Here is a 26685-nt window from a genome sequence, read left to right on the forward strand (position 1 = left end):
TGGGCCAGATGTAAGCAGCTGAAGACATTTATTACATTATACGGCAAATTTATATAGTCTAATCAGAAGGCACATGTGGCACATCTCAATTGGGCATTTTCTGCTGGCATACGTGTAATTAAGGCATACAGTAGGTCGTAACAACAAAACTATTTTAACACGTCCAACCAAACTCTGCCCAGTTTCTCTCCTTCGGTTCCAACGTGTTTACATTACTCTCAGAGTCAAAGGCAAAACATAGCTTTCTCTGACTCGAGCAAAGGCAAATCTTCCCCATAGTCTTCCAAAGCTATCCCAAAACACCTTCCCACATCATACTATTCTTCTACATCCACTTAAACAGGAGAGCTTCTGGAATGTAAAAGCAAATTCTAGGGAGAGCAAAACGGGGTTTCAAAGCATAAATATAACATGTGTATCACATAAAAACAGTAGACCTTCCTTTTTGTCTGTCATGGGAGGGGGGGTTGCACTTCTTTGTTTCTTTGGGTTTTTTTTCTTTTTGTTTCTTAGTTTTCAATACAAATGGAAAAACCTTCAAAGAGGGCCGCACTCAGCTGCTCCCCACACACAGGGGCAAGAGAAGCCCCTAACTGGTCAGTGTTGCCACCCCTCTTAAGGGGATCGGTTGGCACCTAAGGTGCACCTGGGGGTATCAAAGGGGAATTTGGGGGCACATAGAGGGATCAGGAGGGCCTCTGGAGAGTCTCCCAAAGGATTAGTTGGATATTTAGGGTTATTTGGACCCCCGCCACAAAGGCCACTACTGCAAAGCTTTCCCCCCACCACCACAATTAACCCTAACCATCCGACTAAAATACCCACAGGAGACCTTCCATTGGTCCCCACATGCCTCTATATTCCCCTTGACTTCCCATTCAAATTAAGAAACTAAAAATAAAACCAGTGATGTTTCTTTTGTGTGTCTTGTGGGGTTTTTTAGTTTGCAAATAAGAGTCATTTCAAAGCCTTTTTGCATCCACATTACTACTGTTCTGCAATCTCTCGATTAAGAGCACAGCTTTTTCTCTGCTGGAATACCTCAGACTAACATTTTTTTCATGGGTTTTCATCCCCTCTGAGAGCATTCAGGCAGCTTTTTTGGGCAGCATCCCCCACCCCTCACTCACCTGCTCCTCTCCTGCATCAGCACCCACCCCCATGTGGTATCATGGAAGGAAAGAGAGACAGCTGAGGGGCTGCCCCGCTTTTTATCACCCTAACCCACGGATGCCCTTCTCAGTGGGATTTGCACCTTCAGCACACAGCTGAGTTTTTGCTGCGCTTCTCTTCTCTGTGACAGCTGCTGCGCAGGTCTGCATCTCCAAGCATGTCACACCTTCTGGGATTTACTACCCCATAGTCACCTTGCAGTTGGTGCATTTCTTGCTGGCAATCAAGCAATCTCTTCCATCTGTTGCTCTCATTGTTTTGTTTCAGCTTTCTGAGCCTGTGTCTGTACAAGTCCTTCTCAGGGCACTGCAAACAGAGACAGACAAAGCTTCCTTTTCTCCAATAGTTCCAGGAACATTTCCGGCACTTCTAGGCAAGCACCGACAGAGTGACGGCTGTGAGGGGACATCAGCCTGGCACTGGAGCTGGGCATTCTGAGCAGATGAGGAACCCTGGGCAACACCTACAGAGAAATCTTGGTTTCTCTGCAGAGAAGCACTGGCCATAGAGACAAAGCTGTCTTTGATCTGGGCACCAGCTGCAGCTCCCAGCGGTGCCTAGCTGCAGAGCAATGGCCTGCACCTTCATCCTGATCCAGGTGGAGAGAGAACTGCCAGGAGCACAACTTCTCTGCTCCGGTTGCAGCATCCCCAAGGGCCGAGCGCAGCCTTGCTGTTAGTGAGGAACACAGCCCCTGTGAGAAGCTCCTGGGGTCAGGGGACAAACAAGAGGTTGTCCACACTGGAAACAAGGGAAGTCTCTTTGCCACTCCCATTATACCCATCAGAGGACTTCTGCTTGCTTACCTACCTGCTCGGTTGGAGTCTACACTGGAAGAAGTTTCAGCTCCTCGGTAAAAGCGTGGACTGAGCAGTTTCTTTTTCAGCCTTTCCTTCCTGACTGACAGATCAAACCCTACCTGGAGCCCACACAAGCCAAGCAGGAGATCCCCTGCTAGGCTGGCAGGGCGAGGCTGTACCGTCACAGCAGCCGTAGCCCTTGTGCCGACCGTGTCGCTGCTGCACGTCTTGCTTGCTCGGTTAATGAAGTGGAAAGCAAAGAGTCAATCTGTAAAGAATAAAGCAAAAAGCAAAGAACAGATCTCAGTTACTCACATTGTAAAGCTGTGAGGAGGTTAGCATGCATTCAATAAAAATACCACAAAATCATTTGTTCTCCCTGCAGCGTTCATTTAACTCACAGAGCTGTGAACTGATGCTGTCCCAAAACACACAGTCAGCATCTGGTGGTACTTGGAGCACCAAGAAGAGAGTTTGGCATGCTGGGAGAACACTTCCCCACTGAGGGAAGATCTGGGGCCCCACTGGGAGACTTGGGAAGGCACTGGGAGCACTAGAAAAGGATTTTGGAGTTACTGGGAAGAAGAGGGAGAACACAGGGGCCATGCTGGGAGCAATCGGGAAAGCAGAATAGAATACAGACTTAACCAGGTTGGAAAAGACCTTCCAGAACACTGAGTCCAACCTATCACCCACCACCATCTAGTCAACCAAACCATGGTACTCAGTGCCTCATCCAGTCTTACTTTAAACACTTGCAGTGATGGTGACTCCATCACCTCCCAGGGCAGCTCATTCCTCATGAGTGCAACACAAAGCAGACTTACTTGTGGTCTTGTTCTCCAAAGCACAACGTATAGACTGCTCCTGATGTAGACATACACACACACCCCACATGTGGAGAACAGCAAGAGTCCTGCAGACAAGACTCCTAACAGGAGTGGGGAAACACTGGGTGTACTAGAAAAGAAAAAGAGATAAAGGGCCAATTCTGTTATCACTTACAGCTCCACACTTCCGTCATTATTGCATGCACTAGAAGCACAGAGTTACAGGTATCTCTGGGTACAGTTGAGGCAGCAGCCGCCGCTCCCCCAAAGCCCCGCGCTGCCCCGCCGGCCGCCGCCGCCGCAGCCAGCCCCCAAAGCCTCGTGCAGCCCCGCCGGCAGCCACCCCCCCAAGCCCCGCGCAGCTCCAGACCCTGACAGGCTGGACAGATGGGCAGAGTTTGGAAAGCATGCACGGACTCCCTGGTTGGTGAAGCAGGAATTGTTTAGTGGTACAGAACAAGCAGTGTATGTGGGAAAAATCAAGCAGGCTAAGCAATTCCTTGGCATTCTTGCACCACTGCTGCTAATTGAGTTTTCTCCTTTGATATGCAGCTCTCCATTATTATCTTCATCCCATAGCAGGTTGAGCTTCTCCAGCACGGAGGCGAGCGTCCTTCTGTCTCACACTTCAGGCTGTTTACTGCAGTCAGCTCTTCTTTATCATCAGACTGTTCTTCCGTCGTCAGCAGCCTGTTGTTCTTTCCTGTCCTGAAACCTTCCATACATACTTTCTGTTTTCCTTCAGGCAGAGTCCAAGGGCATGATATTGAACACATGCAAGTGCCAGGTTCTACACATTACCACAACAACCCCAGGCATTGCTACATGCTGGGGTCAGACTAGCTGGATAGGAACCAGGCTGGAAAGGGAGCGGTAAGGGAGTGGCAAAGGGCTGGGAGGGGCTCAGGACAGTACTGGGAGGTACTGGGAGGCTGTGGAAGGACTCTGGGGGGGAGGGTTACTGGGGGGGAGTGAGGAGGCACTGGGAAAATTCTAAGGGTTAACTGGGAGGTACAGGGAAGGGCTCTGAATGGCACTGGGAAGAACTCAGAGACTGTGGAAAGACTCTGGGGCAGTGTGGAGGGGCTGAGGGGGGCACTTGGGGTTATGAGGAGATACTCACAGTGCTCCCACTGCTCTCCCAGTTGTCTCCCAGTTGCTCCCAGTTGGGTTCCTGCTGCTTCCAGTTGTCTCCCAGGGCTCCAGAACTGACTCCAGCTGCTGCAGGTATGGCTCCCAGTCCCTCCCAGTGCCTCTCAGCCCCTACCAGCTTCCTCCCAGACTGGGAAAGGACTGGGAAGCACTGGGAGGGGTTCAGGACAGTACTGGAAGGTACTGGGAGGCTGTGGAAGACCTCTGGTGGGGGGAAGGTTATGGGGGGGAGACTAAGGGGACACTGGGAAAATTCTAAGGGTTAACTGGGAGGTACTGGGAAGGGCTCTACATGGCACTGGGAAGAACTCAGAGACTGTGGAAAGACTTTGGGGCGGTCTGGAGGGGCTCAGGGGGGCACTGGGGGTCATGGGGAGATACTCCCAGTGCTCTCCCAGTTGTCTCCCAGTTCCTCCCAGGGACCCCTAGTGCTCCCAGTTGGGTTCCCGCTGCTTCCAGTTGTGTCCCAGGGCTCCAGCAATGCCTCCAGCTGGTCCAGGCATGTCTCCCAGTGCCTCCTGGTCCCTACTGGTCTCCTCCCATACTGGGATAGGACTAGAAGGGATTGGGAGGTACTGGGAGGGACAGGAATAAACAGGGAGGGACTGGGAGGGGACTGGGAAGGGAGTGGGACAGTGTGGGAGGGGACTTGGAGGGACAGGGAGGGGACATAGTGGGAATGGACTGGGAGGCTGTAAAGGGCTGTGGGAGGGAAATGGGGGGCTGAGGGGGGTACTGGGAATTCCTGGGTCATGCTCCCAGTGCTCCCAGTTGTCTCCCAGTGGGGATGCTACTGCTTCCAATTGTCCACCAGGGCTCTTGCCAGGTAGTGCAGGTATGACTGGGAGGGGACTGGAAAGGGATGGGGAAGGCACTGGTTGGGGACTGTGAAGGGACTGGGATGGAATGGGAGGAACTGGGATGGACTGGGAGGGGCTGGGATGGACTAAGGGGGCACTGGGAAGAGACTGGGATGGGAGTGGGAAAGGACAGGGAGCAACTGGGTGTAGTGGAATGGGAATGGGAGGGAACTGGGAGAGACTGGGAAGGACTGGGAGTGCACTGCGACGGGACTGGGAGGGGAGTGGGGAGCCAGTGGGAGGGGATTGGGAGGGAACTAAGAAGGGAATGGGAAAGGAAAAGAGTTGGAAGGGACTGGGAAGGGACAGGGAGGGGATTGGTAAGGGACTGGGATAGAGTGGGATGGATCAGGGAGGGAATTGGAAAACGACTGGGAGGGTACTGGAAAGGGCTCAGGACAATAGTGGGAAGGACTGGGAGGCTGTTAACAGATCTGGAGGGGAATTGGGGGGGCACTGGGAGGCTGTGGAAGGATCTGGGGTAGGGAGGGTTACGGGGGGGAGTGAGGGGGCACTGGGGAAGTCTAAGGGTTAACTGGGAGGTACTGGGAAGGGCTCTACATGGCACTGGGAAGAACTCAGAGACTGTGGAAAGACTTTGGGGCGGTCTGGAGGGGCTCAGGGGGGCAGTGGGGGTCATGGGGAGATTCTCCCAGTTGTCTCCCAGTTCCTCCCAGGGACCCCTAGTGCTCCCAGTTGGGTTTCTGCTGCTTCCAGTTGTGTCCCAGGGCTCCAGCAATGCCTCCAGCTGGTCCAGGTATGTCTCCCAGTGCCTCCTGGTCCCTACTGGTCTCCTCCCATACTGGGATAGGACTAGAAGGGATTGGGAGGTACTGGGAGGGACAGAAATAAACAGGGAGGGACTGGGAGGGGACTGGGAAGGGAGTGGGACAGTGTGGGAGGGGACATAGTGGGAATGGACTGGGAGGCTGTAAAGGGCTGTGGAGGGAAATGGGGGGCTGAGGGGGGTACTGGGAATTCCTGGGTCATGCTCCCAGTGCTCCCAGTTGTTTCCCAGTTGTCTCCCAGTGTTCCCAGTGGGGATGCTACTGCTTCCAATTGTCCATCAGGGCTCTTGCCAGGTAGTGCATGTATGACTGGGAGGGAACTGGAAAGGGATGGGGAAGGGACTGGTTGGGGACTGTGAAGGGACTTGAAGAGGACTGGGAGGGGAGTGGGAGGGCCACTGGGCAGGACTGGGAGGGACTGGGGAGGAACTGGCAGGGACTGGCAAGGGACTGAGAAAGGATTGGGAGGAAATGGGTTGAATGGGAGGGGATTGGGAAGGACTGGGGAAAACTAGGAAGGGACTAGTAGGGGACATGGAAGGGACTGGGATGGACTGGGAGGAACTGGGATGGACTGGGAGGGGCTGGATTGGACTGGGGGGGCACTGAGAAGAGACTAGGATGGGAGTGGGAAAGGACAGGGAGGAACTGGGTGTACTGGGATGGGACTGGGAGGGAACTGGGAGAGACTGGGAAGGACTGGGAATGCAGTGCGACGGGACTGGGAGGGGAGTGGCAAGTGACTGGGAGGGGAGTGGGGAGCCAGTGGGAGGGAAATGGGAGGGAACTAAGAAGGGAATGGGAAGGGGAAAAAGTTGGAAGGGACTGGGAATGGAATGGGTAGGGAGTGTGAAGGGAGTGGGAAGGAACAGGGAGGGCACCGGGACAAACTGGGAGGGGACTGGCAATGGCACTGGGAGGACCTGAGTGAAATGGGAGGGGACTGAGAGGGAATGGGAGGAACTGGGAAGGATGGGGAGGGAACTATGAGGGGAATGGGAATGGACTGGGACAAACTGGGAGGGGACTGGTTGGGAACTGGATGAACTGTGAAGGGACTGGGAAGTGACAGTGAAGGGACAGGAAGGGACTGGGAAGGGACAGGGAGGGCACTGGGACAAACTGGGAAGGGACTGGGGGGGGGACTGGGAGGGGACTGCTTAGGCACTGGGATGGGAATGTAAAAGGGACAGGGAAAAGAGTTGGAAGGGACTGAGAAGGGACAGTGCGGGGAGTTTGAGGGACTGGGTGGACCAGGAGGGAATGGAAAGGACTGGGAGGGTACTGGGAAGGGTCTGGAAAAAGCCTGGGAGAAACTGGGAGGGGACTTGGAGGGAACTGGGAGTGGACTGGGAGGGAATGGGAGGGCACTGGGAAGGACTGGGTGGACTGGGAGGGGACCGGGAGGGAATGGGTGGAACTGGGATGGAGTGGGAGGGAACTGGGAGGGCCTGGGAAAGGACAAGGAAGGGGAGTGGGAAGAGATTGGCACAAACTGGGAGGGGACTGGGAGGGAACTGGGAAGGGAAAAGGAGGGCAGTGCAAAGGGACTGGGAAGGGACAGGAAGGGACTGGGACGGGACTGGGAAGGGCCTGGGACAAATTGGGAGGGGACTTGGAGGGAACTGGGAGGACCCAGGAAGGGACAGGGAGGGGAGTGGGAAGGGACAGGGACGGGAAAAGGAAGGGACAGGGAGGGGAGTGAGAGGGAGTGGGAGGGAACTGAGAAGGGAATGGGACGGGCCTGGAACTAAGTGGGAGGGGACTTGGAGGACCTGGGAGGGCACTTGGAAGGACTGGGAGGGCACCGGGAGGGAGTGGGAGGAAACTGGGAGTGCCTGGGAAGGGACTGGAAAGGGACTGGGACAAACTGGAGGGGACTGGGATGGAACTGGGAAGGGAAAAGGAAGGGACATGGAAGGGACAAGAAGGGTAGAAGGAGGGGACAAGGAGGGGACTGGGAGGGGAGTGGGAGGACAAGGAGGGTACTGAGAAGGGACAGGGACAAACTAGGAAGGGCCTGGAACGAAGTGGGAGGGGACTTGGAGGACCTGGGAGGGCACTTGGAAGGAATGGGAGGGGACCGGGAGGGAGTGGGAGGAAACTTGGAGGGCCTGGGAAGGGACTGGAAAGGGCCTGGGACAAACTGGGAGGGGACTGGGATGGAACTGGGAAGGGAAAAGGAAGGGACAGGGAGGGGACAAGGAGGGGACAAGGAGGGGAGTGAGAAGGGACTGGGAGGGGAGTGAGAAGGGACTGGGAGGGGAGTGAGAAGGGACTGGGACAAACTGGGAAGGGCCTGGAACTAAGTGGGAGGGGACTTGGAGGACCTGGGAGGGCACTTGGAAGGACTGGGAGGGGACCGGGAGGGAGTGGGAGGAAACTTGGAGGGCCTGGGAAGGGACTGGAAAGGGACTGGGAGGAAATGGGTGGACTGAGAGGGGACTGGGAGGGAACTGGGAAGGGACAGGGAAGGGGCAGGGAAGGGATTGGGAAGGGACAGGGACAAACTGGGAAGGGACTGGGAGGGAAGTGTGGGGGAACTAGAAGGGTAATGCAACGGGACTGGGAGGGGAGTGGGAGAGTCTGGGTGGAGTGGGATGGACTGGGATGGAACTGAGTAGGCACTGGGATAAACTTTGAAGGGACTGGGAAGGGCCTGGAACTAACTGGGAGGGGACTTGGAGGGAACTGGGAAGCGACTGGGACAAACTGGGAAGGGACAGGAAGGGAACTGGGAAGGGACAAGGAATGGACAGGGAGGGGACTGGGACAAACTGGGAGGGGACTGGAAGGGAACTGGGAAGTAACAAGGAATGGACAAAGAGGGGAGTGGGAAGGGACTGGGACAAACTGGGAAGGGACTGGGACACACTGGGAGCGGACTTGGACGGAAGTGGGAGGACCCGAGTGAAATGGGAGGGCACTGGGAGGGACTGGGAGGGCACTGGGAATGGACCAGGAGGGGACTGAGAGGGAATGGGAGGAACTGGGAATGACTGGGAGGGCACTGGGTGGACTGGGAGGGGACGGGGAGGGAATGGGAGGGGCTGGGATGGACAGGAATGGGGGGGGAGAGACTGGGAAGGACTGGGATGGAATGGGAGGGAACTGGGAAGGGAATGGGAAGGGACTGGGAGGGCCCGGGATGGAGTGGGATGGACTGGGATAGGACGGAGAAGGGACTGGGTGGGAATGGGATGGACTGGAAAGGACCTGGAGGGGACTGGCAAGGGACTAAGAAGAATTGGGAGGTAGTGGGAGAAATTGGGAGGGACTGGAAGGGAACTGGGAAGGGACTTGGCTGGGAATGGGAGAGTACTGCGAAGGGACTGGGATGCAGTGGGAAAGGACTGGGAATGAAACTGGGAATGGACTGGGAAGGGACTGGGACAGTGAGGGAAGGGACTTGGTAGGGATAGCAAAGCGATTGTTACAGACTGGGACAAGCTGGGAGGGACAGGGACAAACTGGGAAGGGACTGGGAAATACTGGGGGGGACTGGGAGAACACATTGCAGTACTGGGAGCCCTTGAGGGAGATCTTGGAGTTCCTGGGAGCACTGTTGTTGCTGCGAGGTCACCGAGAATGGGATCAGAGAGGTTTTACTGGCAGCACCGCGTGGGACAGGAGGTCACTCACTGCGTTCCTGGGAGGACTGGAGAGGGATTTTGCAGTTCCCGGGAGCACTGGCAGAGACTGGGAGGCGCTGGGTTCACCCTGGGATCGCTGGGCGAGTCTGGGGGCATTGGGGTCAGCCTGCAAGAGCTGGGAGAGACAGGAGAACAGCTCGTGAACTGGGAGCAGACTGCTCCCGACCGCGGCAAATCGACACCCACCCCCACCCCCCCTTCGCTGCTGCCCACCCCCTGACCCGTGGCAGAGTCCTGCAGCAGGGACAAAACAACTCCAGAGAGCAGCAGAGTCTACACTGAGATGATGCGGAGCGGAGAAAGCAGAGGGGATGAGGGTTACGCTGGCTAGGTCAGAGCCGAGGGGGCGAGGGCGGCGCCATCTTGGGAAGGGCAGGCGCCGTCACGGGGAGGGCGGCGCCATCTTGGGAAGGGCAGGCGCCGTCACGGGGAGGGCGGCGCCATCTTGGGAAGGGCAGGCGCCGTCACGGGGAGGGCGGCGCCATCTTGGGAAGGGCAGGCGCCGTCACGGGGAGGGCGGCGCCATCTTGGGAAGGGCAGGCGCCGAAGGGAGCCGAGCCGAGCCGAGGCGCCGAAGGGAGCCGAGCCGAGCCGAGGCGCCGAAGGGAGCCGAGCCGAGCCGAGGCGCCGAAGGGAGCCGAGCCGAGCCGAGGCGCCGAAGGGAGCCGAGCCGAGCCGAGGCGCCGAAGGGAGCCGAGCCGAGCCGAGGCGCCGAAGGGAGCCGAGCCGAGCCGAGGCGCCGAAGGGAGCCGAGCCGAGCCGAGGCGCCGAAGGGAGCCGAGCCGAGCCGAGGCGCCGAAGGGAGCCGAGCCGAGCCGAGGCGCCGAAGGGAGCCGAGCCGAGGCGCCGAAGGGAGCCGAGCCGAGGCGCCGAAGGGAGCCGAGCCGAGCCGAGGCGCCGAAGGGAGCCGAGCCGAGCCGAGGCGCCGAAGGGAGCCGAGCCGAGCCGAGGCGCCGAAGGGAGCCGAGCCGAGCCGAGGCGCCGAAGGGAGCCGAGCCGAGCCGAGGCGCCGAAGGGAGCCGAGCCGAGCCGAGGCGCCGAAGGGAGCCGAGCCGAGCCGAGGCGCCGAAGGGAGCCGAGCCGAGCCGAGGCGCCGAAGGGAGCCGAGCCGAGCCGAGGCGCCGAAGGGAGCCGAGCCGAGCCGAGGCGCCGAAGGGAGCCGAGCCCAGCCGAGGAGCCGAAGGGAGCCGAGCCCAGCCGAGGAGCCGAAGGGAGCCGAGCCCAGCCGAGCCGCCGAAGGGAGCCGAGCCCAGCCGAGCCGCCGAAGGGAGCCGAGCCCAGCCGAGCCGCCGAAGGGAGCCGAGCCCAGCCGAGCCGCCGAAGGGAGCCGAGCCCAGCCGAGCCGCCGAAGGGAGCCGAGCCCAGCCGAGCCGCCGAAGGGAGCCGAGCCCAGCCGAGCCGCCGAAGGGAGCCGAGCCCAGCCGAGCCGCCGAAGGGAGCCGAGCCCAGCCGAGCCGCCGAAGGTTATATAAAAGGTTAATCTTTTCCCATGTTAATTCTTATTTTATACAGAACGGTTAATTTTTCCTATCAGGCTCAGCCAGCCTCTGTTCAGAGGGTTTTCCATTCACATAAAAAACAACCAATCGACAACAAAATCGATACGTTTTAAAAAGCCACTCTTTGCATATGATAGATACACACTGCACATACCCCATTTCAAAGCCTCCCTTCTTACCAATTAACACTGTAGTATAGAGGTTTTACTTCGAGCAGTGCTTTCTGGGCCAGATGTAAGCAGCTGAAGACATTTATTACATTATACAGCAAAGTCATATAGTCTAATCAGAAGGCACACGTGGCACATCTCAAATGGGCATTTTCTGCTGGCATACGTGTAATTAAGGCATACAATAGGTTGCAATAAAACTATTTTAACACATCCAACCTGTTATAAAATATGCATCTTTTTTTTTTTTAATATATATAATGCTTCTCTTAAAACGATTTTGAATACAAAGAAACAAAAATCTCATTCTATAATATCCCTATATCAAACTCTTATCCTAACACCTTAGTACCTTAGTACAATCACTAATTACTTAATACTTATAAATACTAAATACTTACTATTCATTATGCTTACAGGTAAAACAACTATTAAAAACAAAAATAAATCTCTAAAACACATCACAATCAGAAATAATGAAATAATCATTGTTGCTTTAAATCAGAACACAACTTTCACAGACTAGAGAGGTTATCAGAACGGGGGGGAGAAAGGGGGGGGGGGGGGGAGGCGGCCGGCTAGCAAAGGCACCATAAGGACAAAGAGGGGGGGGCAAAAGGGGGGTGGGGAGGAAGCCACCGAATTCACACCAGCTGCCCTTCCAGGCAGCCTCCAGGTCAAATGTAGGATTCCCTGAAGGCATGGAGACTTCCATAGGAGGTAATAGCAGCAATTTTGAGCTACATTGATGTTTTTGAGCCTAAAACTCGAGGTGCTTGTAGCAGATGCCACTGTCTCTTCTCACTCCATATTGCTGGATGTCAGTGCATACAACTTACAGCAGCAGTTCCTAAAGTACACAAAAGTATCTGGCAATCAGTGTTTCTTACAGGCTTCTAGGACAGTCATCTTCTCCCAAGTCATGCTTTTTGCCTAAAGTGTCCCTTCTGTCCACAATTAAAACACATGGAAAAAACTTTTAAGAGTTAGTGGGGGGGTGTCCAGCAGCAGGGGGGGAGTGGGCTGCTGTTGCTATTGGCCAGGTGCCAGTGACTGCAGCTTCAGGGGTGCAGGTGAGCTTAGTGGCCATGGTGGGGGAGAGGGGCTGGGGGGCGTAGATGTCAAAGAAGAGCTTTGTTCTGGTGAAATGGCATTACTATTGTAACAGCTTTATAATGCTCTGCTAATTGATCTAAAGAATCTTTAATTAGTCCCTGTGTTGTAAGGGAAGATGTAACAATTTTGTTTACTTTTGTTGCCGCCATCCCTCCCCGCACCCATGTCTTTTCATTCTACATTGTTGCCCTTTTTTTTCCCTCCAAGATGTAAGTAAATGACTCTGAGTATCAAGTTATCTTCTTTTGTTCTTTGATTACCCATACGTGCTCATCAACAGGAGGCACCGACCCTCAGTTTCCCCAGTCACTTACCTCTGTCCGGGGTGACCATTTGGTGTAGTATTGATGTTTTAATTACTTCGAGCAGTGCTTTCTGGACCAGATGTAAGCAGCTGAAGACATTTATTACATTATACAGCAAAGTTATATAGTCTAATCAGAAGGCACACGTGGCACATCTCAGTTGGGCATTTTCTACTGGCATACGTGTAATTAAGGCATACAGTAGGTCGTAACAACAAAACTATTTTAACACGTCCAACCAAACTCTGCCCAGTTTCTCTCCTTCGGTTCCAAAGTGTTTACATTACTCTCAGAGTCAAAGGCAAAACATAGCTTTCTCTGACTCGAGCAAAGGCAAATCTTCCCCATAGTCTTCCAAAGCTATCCCAAAACATCTTCCCACATCATACTATTCTTCTACATCCACTTAAACAGGAGAGCTTCTGGAATGTAAAAGCAAATTCTAGGGAGAGCAAAACAGGGTTTCAAAGCATAAATACAACATGTATCACATAAAAACAGTAGACCTTCCTTTTTGTCTGTCACGGGAGGGGGGGTTGCCCTTCTTTGTTTCTTTGGGGTTTTTTTCTTTTTGTTTCTTAGTTTTCAATACAAATGGAAAAACCTTCAAAGAGGGCCGCACTCAGCTGCTCCCCACACACAGGGGCAAGAGAAGCCCCTAACTGGTCAGTGTTGCCACCCCTCTTAAGGGGATCGGTTGGCACCTAAGGTGCACCTGGGGGTATCAAAGGGGAATTTGGGGGCACATAGAGGAATCAGGAGGGCCTCTGGAGAGTCTCCCAAATGATTAGTTGGATATTTAGGGTTATTTGGACCCCCGCCACAAAGGCCACTACTGCAAAGCTTTCCCCCCACCACCACAACTAACCCTAACCATCCGACTAAAATACCCACAGGAGACCTTCCATTGGTCCCCACATGCCTCTATATTCCCCTTGACTTCCCATTCAAATTAAGAAACTAAAAATAAAACCAGTGATGTTTCTTTTGTGTGTCTTGTGGGGTTTTTTAGTTTGCAAATAAGAGTCATTTCAAAGCCTTTTTGCATCCACATTACTACTGTTCTGCAATCTCTCGATTAAGAGCACAGCTTTTTCTCTGCTGGAATACCTCACACTAACACATTTTTTTCATGGTTTTCATCCCCTCTGAGAGCATTCAGGCAGCTTTTTTGGGCAGCATCCCCCGCCCCTCACTCACCTGCTCCTCTCCTGCATCATGACCCACCCCCATGTGGTATCATGGAAGGAAAGAGAGACAGCTGAGGGGCTGCCCCGCTTTTTATCGCGCTGGGGGAGGCGGCGCCGCGCTGGGGGAGGCGGCGCCGCGCTGGGGGAGGCGGCGCCGCGCTGGGGGAGGCGGCGCCGCGCTGGGGGAGGCGGCGCCGCGCTGGGGGAGGCGGCGCCGCGCTGGGGGAGGCGGCGCCGCGCTGGGGGAGGCGGCGCCGCGCTGGGGGAGGCGGCGCCGCGCTGGGGGAGGCGGCGCCGCGCTGGGGGAGGCGGCGCCGCGCTGGGGGAGGCGGCGCCGCGCTGGGGGAGGCGGCGCCGCGCTGGGGGAGGCGGCGCCGCGCTGGGGGAGGCGGCGCCGCGCTGGGGGAGGCGGCGCCGCGCTGGGGGAGGCGGCGCCGCGCTGGGGGAGGCGGCGCCGCGCTGGGGGAGGCGGCGCCGCGCTGGGGGAGGCGGCGCCGCGCTGGGGGAGGCGGCGCCGCGCTGGGGGAGGCGGCGCCGCGCTGGGGGAGGCGGCGCCGCGCTGGGGGAGGCGGCGCCGCGCTGGGGGAGGCGGCGCCGCGCTGGGGGAGGCGGCGCCGCGCTGGGGGAGGCGGCGCCGCGCTGGGGGAGGCGGCGCCGCGCTGGGGGAGGCGGCGCCGCGCTGGGGGAGGCGGCGCCGCGCTGGGGGAGGCGGCGCCGCGCTGGGGGAGGCGGCGCCGCGCTGGGGGAGGCGGCGCCGCGCTGGGGGAGGCGGCGCCGCGCTGGGGGAGGCGGCGCCGCGCTGGGGGAGGCGGCGCCGCGCTGGGGGAGGCGGCGCCGCGCTGGGGGAGGCGGCGCCGCGCTGGGGGAGGCGGCGCCTGCTTTGTCACCTCACGCTCAGCTTTCCATGGGTTTTATTCCCCTCCAAGACAACACGTTGAGTTCTGAGCAGCTGAGGAGCCCTGGGGAACACCTGTACAGAAATGTTCCTCCAAGAGCTGTCAGAAAAACGTTCGTTCCGCCAGCAGGCAGCTCTGGCTTCAGAGCAAAAGCCTTCTGTGATCATTCTGTTTAGCTCAGCACCAGCTGCAGCCGTCAGTATTACCAAACTACACAGTAATGGCCTCCTCCCGGTGCCCTCCCGGTCCCAACAGTTTCCTCCCACCAAAGGACTGGCAGAGAACTGGAAGCGACTGGGAAGAAACTGGGAGGGACTGGGAGGGCACGAGGTGGAATCTGGGAGGGAAGGAGGAGGAAACTGTCAGAGACTGAAAGAAAACTGGGAGGAAACTGGTAGAGACTAAGAGGTAGTGGAGGCTCAAGTGGGAGGCACTGGGGAGAACTGTGAGAGAGCTCCGAAGGAACTGGAAGGGACTGGGAACAACTGGGAAAAAAAGTCCCAAAGAGGACCCTAAATGGGCCCAAATGGCCCCAAAGTAAACAGAGCCCAAACTGGGGTGATCTGGACCAATGGAGCCAGTGGAAGCACTTCCCACCTAAACTGTACTGACCAAAGAGAGCGCGGCTCTGCTTTCCCACTCCGGGAAATCTGCCACGCTGCAAGATGAGAAGGAGACTGGGAGGGATTGAGAGGAACTGGGAAAGGACTAGGAGAGACTGGGAGGGGACTGGGAGTGACTGGGATGGGACTGGGAGGAGACTGGGAGAGGATTGGGAGGGATGGGGATGGGGACAGGACTGAGAAGGGACTGGGAGAGACTGGGAAGGGACTGGAAGGAGATTGGGAAGGACCGGGAGAGGAATGGGAGGGACTGTGAGGAATTCCAAAGGGAATGGGAGGGAATGGGAAGGAAACGGGAGGAACTGGGATGGAAGTTGGAAGGACTAGGGGTGACTGAGAAGGACTGGGAAAGAACTGGGAGGGACTGGGATACCACTGGGACCCTCACAAGTCTATGGCACCAGATGGGATCCATCCCAGGGCAGAGAGCTCTGGCAGATGAGCTCCAAGCCACTGTCCAACATTTGCCACCAGTCCTGCATGACCACAGAGGTCCCAGGTGGCTGGAAGCTGCCAGTGTGATGCCATTCACGAGAAGGGCTGGAGGGAAGAACCTGGGAACTCCAGGCCTGTAAGCCTGACCTCAGTGCCTGGCAAGACTATGGAGCAGATCGTCCTGGGGGCAATCACAGCAAACCTGCAGGATGGGCAAGGGCTCAGGCCCAGCCAGCAAAGATTTGGTGGGAGGGGCAGGTCCTGCCTCACCAACCTGATCTCCTTCTATGCCCAGGTGACTGCCTGGTAGGTGTTGGGAAGGCTGTGGATGTAGTCTGCCCGGACTTCAGCAAGGCCTTTGACACTGTCTGCCACAACAACCACCTGGCTGAGCTGACAGCCCACATCCTGGACAGGAGCACTCTGTGCTGGGTTAGGAACTGGCTGGAGTCCTGGGCCCAGAGAGTGGTGGTGAATGGTGCCACATGCAGCTGGCAGCCGGGCACTAGTGGTGTCCCCCAGGGATCAGTGCTGGGTCCCATCCTGTTCAATATCTTTATTGATGATCTGGATGAGGGGATCGAGTCCATCATCAATAACTTTGCAGATGACACCAAGCTGGGGGCAGGAGTTGATCTGCTGGAAGGTAGGAGAGCTCAGCAGAGGGACCCTGACAGGCTGGACAGATGGGCAGAGTTTGGAAAGCATGCATGGACTCCCTGGTTGGTAAAGCAGGAATTGTTTAGTGGTACAGAACAAGCAGTGTATGTAGGAAAAATCAAGCAGGCTAAGCAATTCCCTGGCATTCTTGCACCACTGCTGCTAATTGAGTTTTCTCCTTTGATATGCAGCTCTCCATTATTATCTTCATCCCATATCAGGTTGAGCTTCTCCAGCACGGAGGCGAGCGTCCTTCTGTCTCGCGCTTCAGGCTGTTTACTGCAGTCAGCTCTTCTTTATCATCAGACCATTCTTCCGTCGTCAGCAGCCTGTTGTTCTTTCCTGTCCTGAAACCTTCCATACATACTTTCTGCTTTCCTCCAGGCAGAGTCCAAGGGCATGATATTGAACACATCCAAGTGCCAGGTTCTACACATTACCACAACAACCCCAGGCATTGCTACAGGCTGGGGTCAGACTAGCTGGAGAGGAACCAGGCAGAAAGGGACCTGAGGGTGCTGGTTGACACCAGCTGAACATGAGCCAGCAGTGTGCCCAGGTGGCCAAGAAGGCCAAATACATCCTGGCCTGCATCAGGAACAGTGTGGCCAGCAGGAGCAGGGAGGTCATTCTACCCTGTGCTCAGCACTGGTCAGGCCACACCTTGAGTTCTGGGTCCAGTTCCTGGGCCCCTCAGTTTAGGAAAGATGTTGAGATGCTGGAAGGTGTCCAGAGAAGGGCAACAAAGCTGGGGAGGGGTCTGGAGCATAGCCCTGTGAGGCAAGGCTGAGGGAGCTGGGGTTGCTTAGCCTGGAGAAGAGGAGGCTCAGGGGAGACCTTCTTGCTCTCTACAACTACCTGAGGGCAGATTGTAGCCAGGTAGGGTTTGGTCTGTTCACCCAGGCACCCAGTACCAGAACAAGAGGACACAGTCTCAGGCTGTGCCAGGGAAGGTTTAAGCTAGAGGTGAGGACAAAGTTCATCCCAGAAAGAGGAACTGGCCATTGGAATGTGCTGCCCAGGGAGGTGGTGGAGTCCCCATCCCTGGAGGTGTTCCAAAAAAGAACTGGATGTGGCACCTGGAGCCATGGTTTAATTGTGAGGAGGGGATAGGGATGCAGACATAGGAGGGAATTGATGAGATCTGAGGTCTCTTCAAACCTGGTTGATTATGTGAGACTGGGAGGTACTAGGAGGAACTGGGGGTTACTGGGAAGTACTAGAAGGTACTGGGAGGCTGTGGAAGGACTCTGGGGGTGGAGAGTTACTGGGGGGGAGTGAGGGGGCACTGGAGAACTATAAGGGTTAACTGGGAGGTACTGGGAAGGGCTCTGAATGGCACTGGGAAAAACTCAGAGACTGTGGAGAGACTTTGGGGCAGTCTGCAGGGGGTGAAGGGGTCACTGGGGGTTATGGGGAGATACTCACAGTGCTCCCAGTGCTCTCCCAGTTGTCTCCCAGTTCCTCCCAGTGCTCCCAGTTAGGTTCCTGATCCTTCCAGTTGTATCCCAGGGCTCCAGAACTGACTCCAGGTGCTGCAGGTATGGCTCCCAGTCCCTCCCAGTCCCTCCCAGTGCCTCTCAGCCCCTGCCAGCCTCCTCCCAGACTGGGAAAGGACTGGGAGGCACTGGGAGGGGCTCAGGACAGTAGTGGGAAGGACTGGGAGACTGTGGAAGGACTCTGGGGGGGAATTGGGGATGCTCAGTGGGGTACAGAGGGTCACTGGGAGGCTGTGGAAGGACTTCCTCGGTGGAACTGGGAGGGCTCAGGGGGGCACTGGGGGTTACTGGAAGGTACTGGGAGGTAGTGGGGAGTACTGGGAGGCTGTGAAAGGACTCTGGGAGGGGAGGGTTACTGTGGGGGGAGTGAGGGGGCACTGGGGAAGTCTAAGGGTTAACTGGGAGGTACTGGGAAGGGCTCTGAATGGCACTGGGAAGAACTCAGACTGTGGAAAGACTTTGGGGCGGTCTGGAGGGGCTCAGGGGGGCACTGGGGGTCATGGGGAGATACTCCCAGTGCTCTCCCAGTTGTCTCCCAGTTCCTCCCAGGGACCCCTAGTGCTCCCAGTTGGGTTCCCGCTGCTTCCAGTTGTGTCCCAGGGCTCCAGCAATGCCTCCAGCTGGTCCAGGCATGTCTCCCAGTGCCTCCTGGTCCCTACTGGTCTCCTCCCATACTGGGATAGGACTAGAAGGGATTGGGAGGTACTGGGAGGGACAGGAATAAACAGGGAGGGACTGGAAGGGAGTGGGACAGTGTGGGAGGGGACGTGGAGGGACAGGGAGGGGACATAGTGGGAATGGACTGGGAGGGACTGGCAGGGACTGGGAGGGGACTTTCACAGCTGTCTCCCACTTTTGTCCCAGTTGGGTTCCTGCTGCTTCCAGTTGTCTCCCAGGGCTCCAGGTCTGACTCCAGGTGCTGCAGGTATGGCTCCCAGACTCTCCCAGAAACTTCCAGCCCCTACCAGTCTCCTCCCAGACTGGGAAAGGTGTAGGAGAAAATGGGATGGACTGGGAGGCTGTAAAGGGCTGTGGGAGGGAAATGGGGGGCTGAGGGGGGTACTGGGAATTCCTGGGTCACGCTCCCAGTGCTCCCAGTTGTTTCCCAGTTGTCTCCCAGTGGGGATGCTACTGCTTCCAATTGTCCACCAGGGCTCTTGCCAGGTAGTGCAGGTAGAACTGGGAGGGGACTGGAAAGGGATGGGGAAGGGACTGGTTGGGGACTGTGAAGGGACTGGGATGGAATGGGAGGAACTGGGAGGGGCTGGGATGGACTAGGGGGGCACTGGGAAGAGACTGGGATGGGAGTGGGGAAGGACAGGGAGGAACTGGGTGTACTGGGATGGGAATGGGAGGGAACTGGGAGAGACTGGGAAGGACTGGGAGTGCACTGTGACGGGACTGGGAGGGGAGTGGGGAGCCAGTGGGAGGGGATTGCGAGGGAACTAAGAAGGGAATGGGAAGGGAAAAGAGTTGGAAGGGACTGGGATAGAGTGGGATGGATCAGGGAGGGAATTGGAAAGGGCTCAGGACAGTACTGTGAAGGACAGGGAGGCTGTTAAGGGCTCTGGGGGGGCACTGGGAGGTACTGGGAGGCTGTGAAAAGATCTGGGGGGGGAGGGTTACTGGGGGGAGTGAGGGGGCGCTGGAGAACTATAAGGGTTAACTGGGAGGTACTGGGAAGGGCTCTGAATGGCACTGGGAAGAACTCAGAGACTCTGGAAAGACTTTGGGGAGGTCTGGAGGGGCTGAGGGGGGCACTGGGGGTTATGTGGAGATACTCACAGTGCTCACAGTGCTCTCCCAGTTGTTCCCAGTGCTCCCAGTTGAGTTCCTGCTGCTTCCAGTTGTCTCCCAGGGCTCCAGCAATGCCTCCAGCTGGTCCAGGTATGTCTCCCAGTGCCTCCTGGTCCCTACTGGTCTCCTCCCATACTGGGATAGGATTAGAAGGGATTGGGAGGTACTGGGAGGGACAGGAATAAACAGGGAGGGACTGGGAGGGGACTGGGAAGGGAGTGGGACAGTATGGTAGGGGACTTGGAGGGACAGGGAGGGGACATAGTGGGAATGGACTGGGAGGGACTGGCAGGGACTGGGATGGAGTGGGATGGGACAGTAAGGGGATTGGGAAGGGACAGGGAAGGGACAGGGAGGGGATTGGGATGGGACTGAGTGAACTGGGAAGGGAATGAAAGGGACTGGGATGGACTGTTAGGGGCTTGGGTGGACTGGGATTGACAGGGAGGGCAGTGGTAGGGAATGGGAGGGATGGGAGGGGACTGGGAAGGAACTGGGAAGGGCCTGGGTCAAACTGGAAGGGGACTTGGAGGGAACTGGGAGGACCTGAGTGAAATTGGAGGGGACTGGGAGGGAGTGGGAGGAAACTGGGAGGGAATTGGTAGGGAACAGTGAAGGGACTAGGAGGGCACTGGAAGGGTAATGGAAAGGGAGTGGGAAAGGACAGGGAGGAACTGGGTGTAGTGGAATGGGAATGGGAGGGAACTGGGAGAGAATGGGAAGGACTGGGAGTGCACTGCGATGGGACTGGCTGGCCACGCCCCCTCCCAAATAAGGGAGGGAGAGTGAAACGGAGGAGGGCGGCTGGCCACACCCACAAAGGGAGGGCAGTGAAGAAGCGAGGTGGGGGGCTGGCCACGCCCCCCCCCAAATAAGGGAGGGAGGGAGTGAAGTGGAGGCGGGTGGCTGGCCATGCCCCCTCCCCCCACCAAGCTAAAAGGGGGAGGGAGCTTCTGGCGCGGTGCGGCCAATAGGAGGGAGGGGAAAGCGCAAAGGCGGGAAAGGGGTTAGGGGTGGGCGGCAAAAGGGGAGGGGAGGGCGGGAAAGGAATAAGGAAGGGGAAGGGAGGGGAGAGGAAGAGAGGGGGGACCAGTATGTACCAGTATGTACCAGTATGGAGCCAGGGCTAGACCAGTCTGGACCGGTTTGGACCAGTCTGGACTGGTTTGGACCAGTTTGGACCAGTCTGGACCAGTTTGGACCAGTCTGCACCAGTCTGGACCGTTTTGGACCAGTTTGGAAGAGTATGGATCAGTTTGGACCAGTGTAGACTGGTTTGGACCGGTTTGGACCAGTCTGGAGTGTTTTGGACCGGTGTGGACCAGTCTGGACCAGTTTCAAGCGGTTTTGACCGGTCCGGACCGGTTTGGACCGGTTTGGACCGGTCCAGACCGGCTTGGACCGGCTTGGACCGGTCTGGACCGGCTTGGACCGGTCTGGACCGGTCTGGACCGGCTTGGACCGGCTTGGACCGGTTTGGACCGGCTTGGACCGGTCTGGACCGGCTTGGACCGGCTTGGACCGGTCTGGACCGGCTTGGACCGGTTTGGACCGGTCTGGACCGGTTTGGACCGGTCTGGACCGGCTTGGACCGGTTTGGACCGGTTTGGACCGGTCTGGACCGGCTTGGACCGGTTTGGACCGGTCTGGACCAGCTTGGACCGGTCTGGACCGGTTTGGACCGGTTAGGACCGGTTTGGACCGGTCTGGACCGGCTTGGACCGGCTTGAACCGGTCTGGACCGGCTTGGACCGCTTTGGACCGGTTTGGACCGGTCTGGACCGGCTTGGACCGGCTTGGACCGGTTTGGACCGGTCTGGACCGGCTTGGACCGGTTTGGACCGGTTTGGACCGGTCTGGACCGGCTTGGACCGGCTTGGACCGGTTTGGACCGGTCTGGACCAGCTTGGACCGGTCTGGACCAGCTTGGACCGGTCTGGACCGGTTTGGACCGGTTTGGACCGGTCTGGACCGGTCTGGACCGGCTTGGACCGGTTTGGACCGGTCTGGACCGGTCTGGACCGGCTTGGACCGGTCTGGACTGGCTTGGACCGGTCTGGACCGGTTTGGACCAGTCTGGACGAGTCTGGACCAGTATCGAGCTTGGGTGGCCACTAATGAGCTACGGTGGCCACTAATGACCCCCCCCCAGCCTCTCCCTCCCTCCCCTCCTCCTCCTCTCCCCTCCCGTTATCCCTTTCCCGCGCTCCCCGTGGCCCATGTGGCGCAGCCGACCCCACTCCACTCTCTGACATCACCGCGCGGGGCAGCCCTGGTGCCCTCCTCCCCCCTCCCACCTGGGCGCTCCGCCCCCTTGCTCTGACGTAATCAGCAGCCATCGCCTCTCTGCCCCAGCTGCTCAGGCCACGCCCCCCGTGACATAGTCTGCGCTATTCCCCGCCCCCCCATAGCCATCCTGCTGCCCTCCTCCAGCCCCGCCCCCTCCTATAGCCATCCAATTGTCGCCCTCCAGCCCCGCCTCCAGTCCTCCAGTCCCACCTCCTGCAACCTCCCTCAGCCCTTTCCCCGCCCCCTCCATAGCCATCCTATTTCACTCAAACCCCGCCCCCTTGTGACGCAGATGCCCTCTCGTTCCCGCCCCCTCCCTTAGCCATTCTATTGCCGCCCTCTAGCCCCGCCTCCAGTCCTCCAGCCCCGCCCCCCATAGCCATCCTATTGCCTTCCTCAAGCCCCGCCTCCAGTGACGTAACCTGCGCGGTCTTCCCCGCTCCCCCTCCCCTCTAGCTCCCTTCCCACCCTTTCCCTTTCCTATCCCTCACAGCGCCGCCGCCGCTTTCTCTGCTCCCCGCCCCTCCTTTGCGTGGCCCCTAATCACGTGACGATCGCTGGGCGAATCTGGGTGCTGCGGGGTTCACCCTGGGATCGCTGGGCGAGTCTGGGGGCATTGGGGTCAGCCTGCAAGAGCTGGGAGAGACAGGAGAACAGCTCGTGAACTGGGAGCAGACTGCTCCCGACCGCGGCAAATCGACACCCACCCCCCCTCGCTGCTGGTGTTTCTTGCCCCCCCCCTCGCTGCTGCCCACCCCCAGACCCGTGGCAGAGTCCTGCAGCAGGGACAAAACAACTCCAGAGAGCAGCAGAGTCTACACTGAGCTGATGCGGAGCGGAGAAAGCAGAGGGGACGATAGTTACGCTGGCTAGGTCGGAGCCGAGAAGGCGAGGGCGGCGCCATCTTGGGAAGGGCAGGCGCTGTCACGGAGAGGGCGACGCCATCTTGGGAAGGGCAGGCGCTGTCACGGGGAGAGCGGTGCCGTCTTGGGAAGGGCAGGCGCTGTCACGGGGAGAGTCTTGATGCCCTCACTTCCGTCTACATGCCCCCAGACCTCCTTTCTCACCCTCTAAGGCCCTTGAGGTGCTCGCAGCTCGCCTTGAGATGCCGGGGGAGATGTGGCTGGGGGGTCCTGGGACTGCAGGACACCCAATACCGGAGTGAGACCACCCCAATCTTGCGGGACCCCAAACCCTGGAACCCCCCAGAGACCTCTAACACAACACCACCACTCCCCGCCCCCTCAGCTGCTTCAGGACCCTCCAGAGACCCCCCCGGAGACCCTCCAGAGGCCGCCAGACACCTCTCGATGCCCACAAAGCCCCTCTAGATGCCCCAGAATACCTCTCTGCGCCTCCCTTCAGAGGCCACTCACACCCTTGGCAGCAGGCGACAGCAAGCAGTACCTGGCCGTGCCCACAAGGTGGGAGCAGTGAGCAGAAGAGTCAGGGGCGCTAGGGACACCGAGACTCCAGCAATGCCACACAGCAACCCACACGCTGTGGGGACCTGACACAGAGACCCCGAAACCACACTGAGGCACAGACCCCCCCACTCCTCCGTGACCCTCCAGACATGACCCAGGAGCCCCTCCAGAGGTCCCCAGACACCTCTAGATGCTCCCAGAACCCTTCACATGCCCCCAAATTCCCCTTTCATACCCCCAAGCCCACTTCAGATGACAGCAGACCCTCCTTAACAGGCCCCCAATGCTCAGCAGGTCCGGTGCTGCTGTGCCTCGGGAGCAGATCAGCTGGTCTCCCTGCAGAGCTTTTTCCATTCAATGAAAAAACAGCACACCACACACACACATGAAAGACAATCCACTGTTTTAATTGAGAGACAGTTGCTATTTCTGTTTCAAACCACACCCCACACCCCCCCGTGGCTCTGCTCAGGATGTGCTTTTCTCCTCTAGAAGCCTTTCTACAGAACAGAGGGGGGGCACGTCAAGGCCTTTCTGCACACAAATCACTGCCCTTCTGCAATCTCTCAATAAGCAGCACCGCTGTTCCTCGGCTGGAACACCTCACACTCACTCTTACACTTTCCCGGGGCTTTCCCTCCCCTCCAAGAACGTCCTGGCATTTCAAACATTTGGCATTTCAGGTCTGCAAGCAGCCTTTGTGGGAGGCTGCCCTCACCCCTCCCTCACTGCTCCTCTGCTGTATCCTCGCCCACCCCCCTGTGGCATCACAGAAGGAAAGACAGCCGAGCGGCTACGCTCCTGTTCTTTTTATCACCCCGAGCCGGGGACAGCCTTCTGGGCAAGGTTTGCAGCTTCAGCACACAGCTGAGCTTTGCTCTCACCCATTAAACCCTTTGGTGGTTTCAGCTTCCCGAGGATGTGTCGGCACAAGTCCTTGTCGGGGCACCGCAAACAGGGAGAGACAAAGCTCCGAGATCCAGGAAGAGGACGGCTGAGCAGACACTTCTAAAGAGAGAAACTTCATCAGCTGAACCTCACACTTCTCCCAGCTTTGCAACAGCAAAGAACTTTGTGAACAACACAGTGGTGCTCCTAAGGAGGTCACCAGCTTGCAAGTTACAGGAGAAATAAAAACCTTTTTATTACAGAAGCACTGGCAAAAATTTACGGACAGGAACAGCAGACGAGGAAATTCTGCGATTGAGCTAACGATAGACATCAGGCCTAGGATCTGGCTACCCTGACAAAGGATGCCAACAGGACAGAGTGAGGCCTCAGCAGCACTCCCAAAAAGCCCCACAGAGAGCCACAGGCTCTGGCCCGTGCCCCACCTACGGGCCGGCCCTCCTGGCAGCAGCGCAACACCACCTCTTCAGGAGCCCAGGGACTGACCTCAGCCCCCTAAGGGCCAGGCAAGGTTGGTTCCTGTTAGCTGCCTAAAGCAGCCTCCCCAGCCCTGCTTACAGGGACCTTGGGCTGCTGCTGGGGACAGAAGGGGGATGGAGGGCTCCACAACTCGTCACACAGACCCCGAGTACAGGGCTGTTAAGCTGACAGGGTGCCAAGGGAACAGGCTGCCATGAAGGCACAGACCCAGGCCCTCAACTACAGGGTGGGTCACCTTGCCGCAGCAACACGACCCAGCGGCTTCGCTGTGTCCGACGAATAAAAGGAGGAAGTTCCACAGGAACAGAAGGGAAAACCTTTTCACTGTGTGTGCCAGAGCCCTGGAGCAGGCTGCCCAGAGAGTTAGTGGAGTCTCTGGAGACATTCAAAACCTGCCCCAGGTGATCCTGCACTGGCACAGGGGTTGGACCGGATGCTATTTTGGGGTCCCTTCCAACCCCTAACACTCAGTGATTCTGTGATTAGCTATGCTGGTGACAGAGTCTCACTGAGTGCTCTTTAAAATGTTTTTCTTTTCTTTCAGCCTAGGAGTTTCATATTTAAATAGACCTTCTGCTCTGTCTTCCCCCTTCCTTCTTCCATCTTGCGTCTAAAAACTAGGAGAGCTTGATGAGCTGTATCCTGGGCGTCCCAATGTAACACGTCTCAATTGCATACATGGATTTTGTAACCTTTTGCCCCATTGCTTGCACAGGGTGGATTAAGTTCATTACTTAGAGCTTGTCAGGACAGCTGTTGAAGTGTCCTGTGCAATACAGGAGGAGTTGAATCCCATAGGAAACCACATTACTGTGCTTTGTCAGCCTGGTTATGGTCAGAAACCTCCTTCATTTTTTTTTCTCTTAAACAGATATATCACATGAGTCCCCAGAATTAATTTGCCTCTTCTCATAATTATTTCTTTAAAACTGTCTTAGAAGTGTCTCTGTCCTTCCCTCTCTCTAGATACTGGCCTCCTGAGCCCATGGCAGACTTGCACAGAGCTACTGCGAGCACCACTCTGCACGGCCTCTGGGGGGCTTTCAAGCACAGGCACCCCAGGAGAATCCAAACCTAACCTTGCAGCTGGCCTTAGAGCTCCTCTTTGGAAAACTGTCGCTGCCAGGGCCCTCAAACCCAACATCCTCTGTCAGCAACCTGGATGTAAGAGCTGAAAAGTGTCAACGGAAATTGTACTTGGACACCTCAGGAAGATCCTTCAATGAAAGAGCTGGCTCCTCCTGAAGGGCAAGTATGAATGGAGCTCTCAAAGTACCACACTTCAGAGCCTCCTGCTTGCTAGCACTAAGACAATTGTTCATGTAGAACGACTGGACAGTCACTTCAACAAACCCCACAGAACTGGCTCCTATCAACTCTCCAGAAGACACTGCTGCACTAGCTTGGCTGCCTGACCGGCTCAGTTCAGGTGGCTTAGGATCTCACAGCGGGTACCACAAGAACTGAGGGGACTGCAATCTTTGCAGCTTCAACTTTCCTTCTCTGCTACTTCTTTTTTCAGATGGATTTTTTTTCAAAGGGACTGCTGGACAGCAGAACAGGATGGATGGCCGGGCCCCGAGAGCGGTGGGGAACAGAGTTAAACCCAGCCGGTGGCCGGCCGGGCACAAGTGGTGTTCCCCAGGACACCCCTTGTGAGAGAGTGAGTCCAGAGAAGGGCCACAAAGCCGGTGAGGGGTCTGGATAACAAGCCTTACGAGGAGTGGCTGAAGGAACTGGGACTGTTTAATGTGCAGAAGAGGAAGCTGAGGGAATTAAGGTATGGTCTGGCTTCAGCTCTCAACTAGTTCCACGTTGAACAAGGACAGCTTGTACTCACAGAAGGCACTGGCTGCTTGGGTTCAAGGTTCCTGCAGAGCTCAGGCTATCTCTCTTCATTAGTGAGGTCGTCCTGTCACCTAGGCAGAGAGAAGAAAATGCAGCTATGAAATTAGACCACTGGAATCGTGAGACTCGTTCTGTGTGCGACTCCAGGAGAATCCAAACCTAACCTTGGAGCTGCCCTGAAGAGCTCCTCTTTGGAAAACTCTCGCTGCCGGGCCCCACAAACCCCACACCCTCTGTCAGCAAACCGGATGTACGAGCTGAAGAGTGTCGACAGAAACTGTACGTG

The 26685-nt window shown here is 57.1% G+C and overlaps 1 protein-coding gene and 2 long non-coding RNA genes across 3 annotated transcripts; all 3 read right to left on the reverse strand.

Annotated features, from left to right (window-relative positions):
- Positions 1-11399: 11399 nt before the first annotated feature.
- LOC137456721 (uncharacterized) lies at positions 11400-13584 on the reverse strand. The gene is made up of 2 exons (XR_010991089.1): positions 13547-13584; positions 11400-12435 (listed from the first exon to the last, which is right to left on the reverse strand). It is a non-coding gene; the product is annotated as an uncharacterized lncRNA (long non-coding RNA).
- Positions 13585-16013: 2429 nt separating this feature from the next.
- LOC137456740 (uncharacterized) lies at positions 16014-21785 on the reverse strand. The gene is made up of 3 exons (XM_068168336.1): positions 21744-21785; positions 19435-20572; positions 16014-18678 (listed from the first exon to the last, which is right to left on the reverse strand). The coding sequence occupies exons 1-3, from the start codon at positions 21783-21785 to the stop codon at positions 18611-18613; spliced, it is 1248 nt and encodes a 415-aa protein (XP_068024437.1). The 3' UTR covers positions 16014-18610.
- Positions 21786-23548: 1763 nt separating this feature from the next.
- LOC137456748 (uncharacterized) lies at positions 23549-25988 on the reverse strand. Its single transcript, XR_010991099.1, has 2 exons — positions 25631-25988; positions 23549-24170 (listed from the first exon to the last, which is right to left on the reverse strand). It is a non-coding gene; the product is annotated as an uncharacterized lncRNA (long non-coding RNA).
- Between the last annotated feature and the right edge of the window lie 697 nt (positions 25989-26685).

The sequence above is a fragment of the Melanerpes formicivorus genome, unplaced genomic scaffold (assembly GCF_026170545.1).
Source record: "Melanerpes formicivorus ecotype bairdi unplaced genomic scaffold, bMelFor1.0.p_v2 SCAF_135, whole genome shotgun sequence".
NCBI lineage: Eukaryota > Metazoa > Chordata > Aves > Piciformes > Picidae > Melanerpes > Melanerpes formicivorus.

Excerpts from the sequence above, each read along its gene's own strand:
- LOC137456740 (XM_068168336.1), bottom strand. The coding sequence starts at position 21,785 with ATGGCTGCTGATTACGTCAGAGCAAGGGGGCGGAGCGCCCAG. Across the intron at positions 20,573-21,743 it reads CAAGGGGGCGGAGCGCCCAG|CCCTGGCTCCATACTGGTAC; the intron begins GTGGGAGGGGGG and ends AGACTGGTCTAG. Across the intron at positions 18,679-19,434 it reads GGGAGAGCACTGTGAGCACT|CCCTTTACAGCCTCCCAGTC; the intron begins GTGAGTATCTCC and ends TCCCTCCCACAG.